The sequence below is a fragment of the Setaria italica genome, chromosome I (assembly GCF_000263155.2).
Source record: "Setaria italica strain Yugu1 chromosome I, Setaria_italica_v2.0, whole genome shotgun sequence".
In the NCBI taxonomy this organism is placed as follows: Eukaryota; Viridiplantae; Streptophyta; class Magnoliopsida; order Poales; family Poaceae; genus Setaria; species Setaria italica.
This window is the reverse complement of record NC_028450.1, coordinates 29,923,591-29,935,578: the sequence shown is the minus strand read 5'-3', so window position 1 is coordinate 29,935,578 and position 11,988 is coordinate 29,923,591. Positions and strand designations below refer to the sequence as shown.

The 11,988-nt window shown below is 45.4% G+C and overlaps 1 protein-coding gene and 1 pseudogene across 1 annotated transcript; one reads left to right on the top strand and one right to left on the bottom strand.

Annotated features, from left to right (window-relative positions):
* Window positions 1-318: 318 nt before the first annotated feature.
* LOC101780031 (BAG family molecular chaperone regulator 1) lies at window positions 319-2,252 on the bottom strand. The gene is made up of 2 exons (XM_004952933.3): window positions 1,885-2,252; window positions 319-1,002 (listed from the first exon to the last, which is right to left on the bottom strand). Exons 1-2 carry the CDS (start codon window positions 2,135-2,137, stop codon window positions 776-778), a joined length of 480 nt encoding a protein of 159 aa, XP_004952990.1. The 5' UTR covers window positions 2,138-2,252; the 3' UTR covers window positions 319-775.
* Window positions 2,253-5,122: 2,870 nt separating this feature from the next.
* LOC105914268 lies at window positions 5,123-11,034 on the top strand (annotated as a pseudogene).
* The last annotated feature ends 954 nt before the right edge of the window (window positions 11,035-11,988 follow it).

Sequence of the window (11,988 nt, the reverse complement as noted above, 5' to 3'; positions counted from 1 at the left end):
GGTTGCCTCTGTCTGTAAATGGGGAACACATCAGCGAGCAATCTGTACTCTCAGCTCACAGTCACTGCAGTCCAAAGAACTTGATATGAAATCTCAAGCGCCAACCACCACGTCCACAGCACATCCATGGCACATCTTAGGTTCCTTTTTCTTGAACCTGATCACAAAAGGAATGGATCACATTGTCCAGCCTTATTGCTACGATCTTGCACATCTTTAGGTTCCTTTTCTTGAACCTGACGCATCGCTATGATTCGCTCTCCACATGCGGACATCGCAATCACAACCCTCAAAGATCAACAAAAGGAGCACCTTCCATCATGGAAAGGGGGACGAACACTTGGTTTCATCCATTCATTGGGAGCAGGAACACAAGATACATACAATCTTTCTCATTCATATCCATGACCCATGCTGGATTGTTGGAATGAGAAACGACCAAAGTAGTAGGGACCATAAAAAAAAAAGCCCAACACTAGGCATAACACATCACGTCACAAGACCACAGCCACCACCATGGCTGACGCTTGCAACTAACTAGAGTACATGATAAAAAGGCTCTCTCACTCTCACCTTCAGGGACCCTTAACCCTTCCTTGGAGTGGCACTAAGAGTGGACTAAGAGGGGTTTGGAGGACAAACCCCTCGGATTCCGGATATAAAAAAACCTTCCAGAAATTAAAATTACCTTCACGCTGGACTAAATAGTACGGTTTATAATCTAGTAATAAGCAGTAGTGATAGTTAGAACGGTGATGGGCTGGGCCGGGCCGGGCTACACTTGGATAAAGGGCTGGCACGGGCTCGGCACGACTTGGGCTGCGAGGGCCCGGAGCTTCATGTCCTTGAGGGCAGGGTCCTCGAGGAGGAGGACCTTGTCCTTGTCCCTCACCCCAACCATGTGGAGGTGGTCGGTGTCCTCCCTCTCCTTGCCCCTGAACAGCAGCCTCTGCTCCCTGGGCTCTAGACCAGTCAGCATGGACAGCATTACCTTCAGCTCCCCTGAAATTTCAGAAAAGAAGTTTGTTAAGTAGAGGACAACTAAATAGGGGCATATTATATTTTGAAATGAAATTCAAACTTTCAGTGCACACATCATTTACAAAACGATGGAAAAGAAAATTGATGAAGGTTCCAACATGTGTGCAATTTTGGCTGATTCTCAGGCATGTTGACAGATGGTTAGATGCCTGCAACTGCAATCTGCAATTGCATGCATGAACATGAGCATGAGCTGGCAGTGCCGGTGGCAGCCATGAATAAATGTGTACGCCCACGTTAGGGAGTGGACTTTTTAAGTGTCTTTGCGTCAGCATTGCTTGTACAGATACGGTGAGACTTCAGACTTCCGGAGTAGAAGTACTGTAGTGCTGAAGAAGATGCAGCACATGTCGGCTTACAGTTTACTATTTGGCTCCGTTATGAATTTTTGTGGCCAAGGAAGGAGTAAATTTGGGAGCAGAGCTGAGAGCTGTCCATAGACGCATTTTGCATAGAAAAAGTTTACTACAGGGACGCTGCTGTACTTGACAGTTCAAAGGTCTTAACTGCATCCAACGCCTACCAAACAACTGCACTCACTAATGCGAAGGGGAAATGAAGTTTTCTTCTTCTCCTCCTCCTCCTTTCTCTTTTCTAAGGAATAAGGGGAAAGTTGAATAAACCTTTGTGATGGAAACTAGAAAAAAAATACTAGAAGTAAAAGCAACAGACATATCACTGGAGGCTAGAGTGATGGAAACTCTGCCAAGAAGAAAACTATGTCAAATCAGGTTCCAAGAACAAACTACAAAAAGAAATCAAATACGCATGCGAAAAGTCACTCAAATCGACAAGAAATGAATCGGAGAGAGGAGTCATCAGATTGGAGAAATGCGTACTCACCAAAAGTGGAGGTGGCTCCGATGGACACATCATGCCAGGAGAAGCCGGTGGAGACCCTGACCACGATCACCTCCTCGCCGCCCTTCCCATCCCTCTTCTGCACCAGCATCCCTCCCGGCCTCACCTCCCACTCTATCTGCTCGGCACCGCCGGCCCCGGCCGCGCTGCCATTGCCGCCGCCACAAGCGGCCGGCTGCTTCGACGACGAGGGGCTCCTCTTGAAGAGCCTCTTGGAGTACCTCAGCTTGATCATGGCTGCGGAAGTAGAGCAGCTGCAGGTTTCTTTGCTTCAATGGCTGGCTGTTGTGCTATGGTCTATGGAGGAGTTGTTGCAGTTCTAGTGCCAAGGCTCTTGTGCGTGTATGCGTGTGAATATATAGGACGAGGAGAGGCCGTTGCAGAGGGCCTAGCAGCCTGGCTGGCTTTAGAAGCGTGCGCCTGTTTAAAGTCCAGGACCGAGGAGCCCAACAGCGAGGCAGAGGCATGCAATGCAATCTCTGCAAAGTCCAAAGTGTAGGACCCAAAAAAAAGTTTTTAGAAAAAAAAAACAGACAAGGATTGGCGTATGCATGTTGCCATTATATTATATACTTCCTCCATCCCAAATTAAAGGTCGTTTTGACCTTTCTATATGCACAAATATTATCATGCATCTAGACGTAGGGTATATCTAAGTGCATAACAAAGTCTGTAAATCTAATAAAGCTAAAACGTCCTATAATTTAGGATGGAGGCGGTAGTACTGTGCTGCACCGGTCAATCTTGAAATGTTTTGAAAGTTGCATGGAGGTGACAACGAAGAGGTTTATTTTGGGTCGCACATGGGGAGGGTTGGCGCCAAAAATGATGAGCTTTTGATGATGAACGGGCGAAGGGCATGATCATTGGGGTGGTCGGTTAGCTTATTAGGGAGGGCCGGCCTCCCGATTAGACATGTTGATCGGCAATTTACCAACATGGCTGGCCACCGGCCGCTAGTTTATTTGTGTTAGTTTTGGTAGTTCGGGGCCCTGCGATTGGTCGCTGCCGTTTGTTTTGAACGCAAGGAAAGACGGTGATGATGGTGAGATGTTGTACGTGCGCAGTGTGCGCATGTTTTGAGTAGGACCAAAGGTACGTGTTGGTCCGATTTTGGTGGCTTCAAGGGTGGTTAAGGTGGCTTCTGTGGGGCTTAATCCACACTCATCTTCCCGCTGCTTCGCTGTTCCAAGTCTCGTCGCTTGTGTTTCCATCTGCGAAAGCTTATGACAGTGCGAGTTCAGAAACAGCCTTGGATTAACTAGTGTATTCTGCTCAACCATGGCGCTGAGAGGTGATTAAAGAAACTGGAGTACTGTGATTACTGGCCGCTCTCATTCTAGTAGTGCCGCGGTCATACGATCTCAAAGACTCCAAAGACGATGAGGCCGGCCTGATGCCGATGCCAATGATGACGGATCGAGGTCGGCGCAAGATGACCTGGAGCACATCAGCACAAGAGAATCCGATTGCGCGTGCGCCGCATCAATTGTTATATCCGGAGAACTTTCCCCGCGGCCAAGGGCGTCGCGCCATGTCGCGGCAGAACGTGCGCGGCGCGGGCATTTCGCATTCTCGCGTCGGCGCGCAAGGCCCCAATGCAACCCGTTGGTGACAGCGAGTCTCCCCGGCCACATGGCGTACGTTCGGGTTTGTCCCGGCGCGAGTGCTGCGACAATTTAGGGTTATTCGGCGGATCGCGGCTAGTTTGGATCCATGCTCTCGCCTGGCATGTGTTGGGGATTGGAGTGGATCGGGTGGTGGTGAGACGCGTATCTGTGTGGATCGGGCAGTTAGCGTTAGCGGCTTGCTTAGGCTTAACATGCATGGTTGATCAGCATGTGCTTGTCGCTTCAATGCTTGGGGTTTATCCTTTGCAACAAACACTGTTTATTTGTTGTTGTTTTAATTTGGCCGATCGCAGTTTTTTCTTTTGAGGAACTGCCAATCGCAGTTTGACAGGTCAATAGCCAGAGAGATTATTCGGGATCGGGATTACGGGAGGGTCCGTGTACCAGAGCGGCAGAGCCACGTGGCCGGCTGGCAAGCCGTAGTACCATGCGACACCTGACTGCCGCCCGCCAGCACCGCGGCACGCGGCCAGCCATGCCAACGCCGCCCCACCACCACGTCGCGCGGCCCCGCCCCGCTGCCCGCGCCGCAGCCGCCGGGCGCTGCCCCGCCAGTGCGCGAATCCACGGCGCCGCCGCCATGGCTTGCCCCCCGCGTCGGCCCGGCCTTCCCGAGTTTCATGGGTCTCCTCCGTGGGCCGTGGGCGGCGGCGCATCCTCCTCTCTCTGTGCAACCTTCTGTTTGCGCCATTGTGGGCCGGCAGGTCGTCCGCGTGTCCCTTGGCCAGGCTGACGTTTGCGACGGCCCACGACGCCTCCCGCGCTTTCCAATCCACCAACCGCGTGCGCCTACCTACCGGAAAACCTATCCATCCTGCGGAAGGTAGGAAGGCATCGAACTCATAGTGCAAATAATGAGGTCCTTTAGATTTTCATCAAACTCAAACCTTAGCTCCCTTCTCTCCCTTCCCTGCTTGCGCCGCCGCCCAACGCTGCCGCTACCGCTGCCGCCTCTACCTCCCTCCCTGCCGCCCTCTCCTGGAGAATAAGGTTGGATTCAACTTTTTTTTCGAAAAATGTTGCATTCAACTTTTTCTAAACAAATGTTGGCTCAACTTTTTTCGAATAAATGTTGGTTCAACTTTTTTGAAAAAATGTTGGACATCATTTTTTATCCAACATATTTTCAGTGGACCATCATCAAATGGGAGGGTTAGGGAAGAGGGTAAAGAAGAAGAAGATAAGGTTGAGATGGGCCTTGGTGGGCTGGAAATTTCAACTCCTATCTTTATCTTCCACAAGATAGATAGGAGCTCCCTACCTACTACTCCCTCCGTTCCAAATTACAAGTCATTCAAATTTTATTGGAGAGTCAAACTATTTTATGTTTGACCAAAATTATAGAGGACGACAAAGATTTATGGCAACAAATAGATATACTATGAAAATATATTTAATGAAGAAACTAATGATACTTATTTAGTATCATGAATATTAGTACTTTATTGTATAAATTTGGTCAAACTTGACTCTCAAGAAAGTTAGAACGGAGGAGACTCATTTTCTCCGTCGCGCCTGCACTTATTGGAGTGAATCAAGACTTGTTGGAGCCGCCCGTGTGGACATGCTGTTGCTGAGTCATCACGTCCATGGCTGGGGTCGGGGAGGCGCTCGTGTCCGCGGTGCTCAAGGAGGTGCTGCGCAAGATGAGATCCGCCGTCGGGGAGCAGATCAAGGCGCGATGGAAGCTAAAGAAAGACATGGAGAGCATCAAGAGCATGGTGGAGTTAGTGCAAGCCCTACTCAGGGATGCCGATGTTGGAGGTATGCCCTAGAGGCAATCATAGAGATGATGATATTCCATTTGTATCCATGATTTGTATATTGTGTTCATTGAATATCCATTAAAGGCTACTTGAATTGATTTGCAATTATGTGAATTGTATGTGAAACTCTTTACTTGTATGGTTATTCTAAAGTTGTCCCTAGTCGGAGTTCATGTGAGGACACACATGAATATTAGACTAGCACATGTATTAGTTGATGACTATGTTTCACAAGTCATGGACATGGAGATGTTGAACTAATAATGTGGACACATGTGGAGACATGTGCTAGGACTGACCCAACACGAGAAGTAGTTCTCTCTTTAAACAACATATATGCTTTGTCCTTAGACCTGAGATTGTCGCATGTATTCTAGATGTGGATCGACCTACTTAGGGGCTATCAAACGCTACGCCGTAACAGGGTAGTTATAAAGGTAGCTTTCGGGTTTGTCAAGAAGCATGCTATGAGACATGGTCAATCAAGATGGGATTTGCCCCTCTCTGATTGAGAGTGATATCTCTGGGCCCCTCGAGTGATCGGATCCGAAAATGCATGGCCATGCTACGTACGGTTAAGAGTTAACCTACAAAGGGATTCCGAATCACAGGATCGAGAAAGAGCGGTCGGCTTGAAGCTAGACCAAATATCGTGAGGCGAAGGGAATAACATGTATATTATGTTGTGATGGTTCGTCTGATATGATCTTCGTGTGCGTATAGGAGTTGGCACGTCTTGCTAGAGGCCGCTACCGACTATTGGGCCGAGTAGGAGTACTCGGGCCATGTCTATACGTATCCGAACCCATAGGGTCACACACTTAAGGGGCTGGAAGCCCAATTCGGATCTGATCCGAGTTGGATTAGGTTTAGAAGTACTAATGGGCCTCGGACCCAGAGGCCCGTCAGGAACCTCTATAAATAGAGGGGTGGGGGCGCCTTAGGGTTTACACCTTTTGGCGAAACACACCTGCCGCGCCTCCCACGCCCTCGCCTGTTGCAACTCGCGGATCTAGCAGTCCGGCTTGCGACGCTTCCTCCCTGCACGTGTGGATACCTTGGAGGTGTTGCGCCTGCAGCACTTGGACGAGCCATCGACGAGCCGCCGACGAGCCACGACGAGCCGCGGCACCGGAGGCGATTTTGCTGCACGTGGACGAGCTGATGAGGAGCTGCTGGACGTGACGTGATCGACTACGTACGACTACGTTGATCGACTACGTACGACTACGTGATCGTCTTCACTGCATCGACGCATATCTACATCTTCCGCACCAGTAGTGCGTCGAGTGGTAATCCCGTGATCCTTATACGACAGTTCTTCCTGGTTATACGCGGTAGAAATTTTGATTTGCGCTAGCGTAGCCTACCTCGTATCCCAACAGTCGAGAGATGGTCCGTGAGGGAGGAAGTAGTCAACCTCTGGCTCAAGATGCTCAAGAAGGCCGCCCACGACATCTCCGACATGCTTGATGAATTTGAGGTCAAATTGTCACAGGTAAATCTTTTCCATCGTGCTATATGGGGAGACTTCTTCGTAGCCTATATTTACTATCCTGAACTAGAGGACATTAACGGGTGATATGGAGCAAGTACCATATGTTTTATTCTAATTAAGACACCTCTTTTATCATTTATGGTAGAAAATTTTGATTCCCAAAGTATTAGAGTGACTGAAATTCTGAAAATATATTTGTCACCGTTCATTCTTGATCTGACGGTCTGACGGGCTATTGAAAAAAGGGACGGGTGTTGTAATATAATACCTCCCTTATGCATTGTATATGGTTATTATATTCTTCTGCTGAAAAGCTATTACACCAGTTATTTATGATTTTTTATTCCCTTTAATTAGAAATTGCTATTGAATTTTATTTTCTTATTATCGAATAGGGGAAGATGTCTAGCTCTATTGTCAAGTTTACAATAGGTAGGGAAAAGTTAACAAACATAGCAGCACAACGATCACAGTTTGGATTCATGCTACACACCTGTTCGACATACCAGGAAGAGATAAAGAAGAGAGAGACGACATCAAAGATCAGTAGAGAAACTATCATTGGAAGGCAGAAAGAGAAGGTGGAAACAGTAAAATTGCTAGCATCAAATTGTGATCAGAAAACGTTGGTAATCCCTATTTTTGGGTTTGGGGGCATTGGTAAGACCACACTAGCTAAATTGGTTTTCAATGATGACCGAATGCAAAAATTTGATCTGCGAGTATGGGTTTATGTGTCTGCACATATTGATTTAAAAATGATTAGCAAAAGTATAATTTCACAACCTGAAGGACTGGTTGAGGGTTTGCATGACCTGCAGTCCATAAAGTAATTCTCTTGAAGAGAAACTGGGGATAGAAGTTGCCTAATTGTTTTGGATGACCTCCGGAAGAACAACTACTTTCAGTTAAGTGATTTAGTGTTGATGCTAAGCGACTTTAAGGAGAGCATGATTAGAGTTATTGTAACAACACGAACTGAAGAAATGGCACGGAAGATAGGTATAGTCACACCATACAAGCTGGAGCCATTGTCTAATTACCAGTGCTGGACATTATTCAAATATATTGCTTTTCTATCTGGTTGCAATTTGGGAGAAGATGAAAAGAATGTCCTGGAAAACATATGGAGGGATATTGCAAACAAGTGTCAAGGAGTGCCAATGGTAGCGCAAGCTCTTGGGTTTATGTTGCGCAACAAAGCTGTTGAAGAATGAAAAAATGTGAGGGACAATGATATTTGGAGTGGATCCTCTACCACAGACGTTGCTGAAGCTCAGTTATTCTCAGATATCTCCTTATTTGAAGCTATGTTTTTCCTATTGCTCAGTATTTCCTAAAGGTTTTCAAATTCATAGGGGCAATCTAATTAGATAGTGGATATCCCTTGGATTCATTCCATCCAGCCCTGAAAAACACATAACACTTGAGAAGATTGGAGAAAACTATGTAAATGAGCTTTTGGGGATGTCATTTGTCCAACATTCGAGGCTAACTTCCTTGGTAACTGATAATATATGTGAGTAGTTATATCCTTATCTATATGCATTAAATTGTAGGGTGTCATTTTATAATAAGCTAAATAAATATAAACTTTAAATTTTTCAGGGTACAAAGGAGGACACACAGAACTCTATGCTGCTTAGAATGCATGACTTGATGCATGAACTTGGTAGATCTATTATCAGTGATGAATTACTTCTCATGAATGGTGAAAAGGAATACAGTTCTAGCAGTGGCAATTACCGGTATTCCTTGGTACTGAATCATGAGATTCACAAAGCTGTCTGCAATGATGTGCCTGCTGAATTAAAAACTCTGCATTTTTCTGAATGTCCTGAAATTCAGTTGTCCTTGTTTAGTAAATCATTGAGCATCTTGGATTTAGGTAAGTGTCCCGGTGGAAACTTACCAGCCTCCATAGGTAAATTGAAGTAGCTGAGGTACCTTAGTGCTCCTGATATGCAACATACATAAGTTCCTAAGCATGTCACTAGTCTTTCAAAGCTAATCCACTTGGATCTGTGTGGCTCTATCAAAATCTCAACGCTTCCAAACTCACTAAACAAACTTAGAAACTTGTTACATCTAGACCTATCTAGGTGTTGTAACGTTCATTCATTACCAGAATCATTTGGTGGTCTCATGAACCTCTCCCATCTAAACCTGTCAAATTGTTCTGTTCTCAATACTTTGCCCGAGTCAGTGGACAAACTCAGAAACTTGCTACATCTAGAGCTATGTGGTTGTAGTGGTCTTTGTTCATTGCCAGAATCATTTGGTAAGTTGATAAATTTATCATATTTGGATCTGGCAGATTGTTATAATCTTCATACTTTGCCCAAGTCTTTTGGAAGGCTATGTGAGCTTTAGTACTTGAACCTATCAGGTTGCTTTAAACTAAATCTAAGGGTTGATATTGAGACTATCTGTTGTCTCACTAAGCTACAGTACCTAAACATGTCCCGTTGTCCAAATCTCATGCATGTACCTAAATCTATTCACAATTTAAAGAATCTCCATACTTTAGATCTCTCGAGATGTCACTAGATTGAGATATTTCCAAGACGCCTTTGCAAAATGACAAGCCTCAAGTTTCTGCTTATAGAAGGATGCTCACTTCGGTTACAATAGTGTGTCAGGGAGGCTCGACTTAAGGATGACATGCTAACATTACCCAAGTTTATTGTTCAAAGAGAAACTTCAGGAATACTCCTATCCAGTAATATTTCATACCTCCAATCTGTATACCCCTTAGAGCTTGAAATCGAATGCCTTGAAAACGTGACAAGTATCGAAGAGGCGGATGCAATAAATTTGGCAAATAAATCAGCACTTACCAAATTGGTATTGGCATGGACACCAGCAGCTAAACTTTTTGTGGAGGATGAGGGTTTTCTCTGAGAACTCCAGCCTCCTGAAAATCTGATATTTTTAAAAGTACAGGGCTACATGGAAAATTCCTTTTCTGGCTGGACGATGGTCATGGCACAATGTCTACCACATCTTTTTTGCATTGAGATGGTAGATTTACCGAGATGTGAGCATTTGCCGCCATTTGGCCAATTACAAAATCTAGAGTAGTTGACTCTAAAGAGAATGCCTATCTTTAGGAAATTGGGAACTGAATTTTTTGGGGGAAGTGAAGCATTTAAGAAATTAAGAGAGCTCACATTGATAGGTCTTGATACCCTGGAAGAGTGGGTAACCATGGTTTTCGAAAATGGTGAGTACATGTTCCCCAGTCTACACAAGCTAGAAATCTGTCGCTGCCCTAGACTAAGGTTGAAACCATGCCTGCCTAGAGCAATTGAGAGGAGAATTCAAGCGAGCGATGAAGTTGTAGTAACTCAATATGATGCAGGCTCATCATCCTCTTTGACGCTATCAAAGCTGCATGTTACAAGTTGCGACCTATTTCCCAATAAATGGACACTGTTCGAATTCCTCTTAAGATATTAGAAATTTCAAACTATCAAAGGACAAAATTGCCAGACAGCTTGGTTTTTCTGGTATCACTGAGATCACTGAAGGTAGATGTCTGCAATGAGAATCAAGAAGAGCTATCCGATTTGTTAATATTTCTTTCTGCAATTTCTAGTGATCGGGAGCTTGTGGTTTTCCCATCACCAAATCTTACTGCATTGGACAATTTGGAAATCAGTCTTAATGATGAATTGCAAAGGTGGTGCAAGAAGCATGATAGATGGACCTTGTATAACGCCAAAAACAAGGTAACCTTTTTTTAGCAATTTTCCTGCGTGCCCTCTTGCATTATCATGCATTCCTGACCGCACAGTACTTTAAGATTCACGCCAACATCTAATGTTATATGGATAATAACTACGACCTCTGTTCTTAAATGATTTCTTATTGCAATGTTTGACTATTTATCTTATTCAAAACTTCTAGGCAAATATGCAAAAATATAAGTTAGGCCTATAATACCTTTGTAATGATAAAACAAACTACAACAAAAAATTATATTTACATAAATTTTTAATAAGATAAATATCAAACATGGTGTTCGAAATTCAACAGTGGTAAATATTTCGAAAGGAGAGAGTAATACTTTTTCACTCCATTGTGATTGAGTGATCTAATATATTATGTATGAGTACACTTTTTTGAGCAGCCATCAACTTTCTTTGAACGATCAGTAGCCAATATCCGGAAGAAGGACAATCAATCCCTCATCAGCTACATTCGTGCGAGCGCTTCTGCCGTTGATGGGTAGAAGAGGTTACCAGCTAATTGATGAGGACATGTGAGCAGTGCGAGGGATGGCGCCAGAGGTGGAGGAAGCGGAATAGGGGGAGGACATCGAGGATGCACTCACCGACGAGCAGCTGCGGAACCTGGAGTATGAATCTGCCGCGGGGTGTCAGATTCAGGTAACCTACCTCAATCCCGCCCCACGAACTTGCATTTTATCCCCCACTTTGGGTTGCACACACGAGGTGTTCGATGTTCTGCTAGTGTGCCCACTCCCTGAATGGAAAGGCAAGATCAAAGGCGGCATGATCGTGCTGTGGTTTCTCACAGGTGTAGGTTCACGCTCACGCCGAGGCCTTCGGTTCCCGAAGGGCAGGCGGAAAAACATAGGATGGGGGAGGATCCTAGTGCAGAACTCCGGGGAAATGAGGTAGAGGGAGCTTTGGGTCGTGCATTAGTAGAGGAGCAGGGTGAGAATTTGTCACCAGACCCGCTGCTAGGGTACGGAAGCTAGGGATTGGATCCCGATTTTGGCCACTAGCAGATGAGGAGAGCTCCAACGATGATGAAGCTTTCGAAATCTCTGTTGACCAAGCACAAATGGAAGCTCCAGAGGAAGAAGTGCATAGAGGTGCATCCCTAGTGGATTGTGCAGCACTTTCGAGCAATGAACCAGTGAACCATGAAAGCAAACCTTTAGATTCACAAAGATCCAATTTGGGGTTCAGTCATAGAACAAGGAGCTCCATGAAGGAGATGAAACCATGGAAGGGTCCTTTGCCAAAGAGACAATCTCCACCAAAATTGTCATTAGGTGACATATGGGTGAGAGATGTCAAGACTGCGGGTTCACCACAGAACCTAGAAGTGTTTCTGGCCGGAAAAGGTAAAGCAGCAATTGAGCCTAATGAGGACGAACTCCAGAGGCATGCTGCTCATGCCTAGGGGAAGAAATGAAATTCAAATTTTGAAAGGA

Excerpts from the sequence above, each read along its gene's own strand:
- LOC101780031 (XM_004952933.3), bottom strand. The coding sequence starts at position 2,137 with ATGATCAAGCTGAGGTACTCCAAGAGGCTCTTCAAGAGGAGCCCCTCG. Across the intron at positions 1,003-1,884 it reads CGGAGCCACCTCCACTTTTG|GGGAGCTGAAGGTAATGCTG; the intron begins GTGAGTACGCAT and ends CTGAAATTTCAG.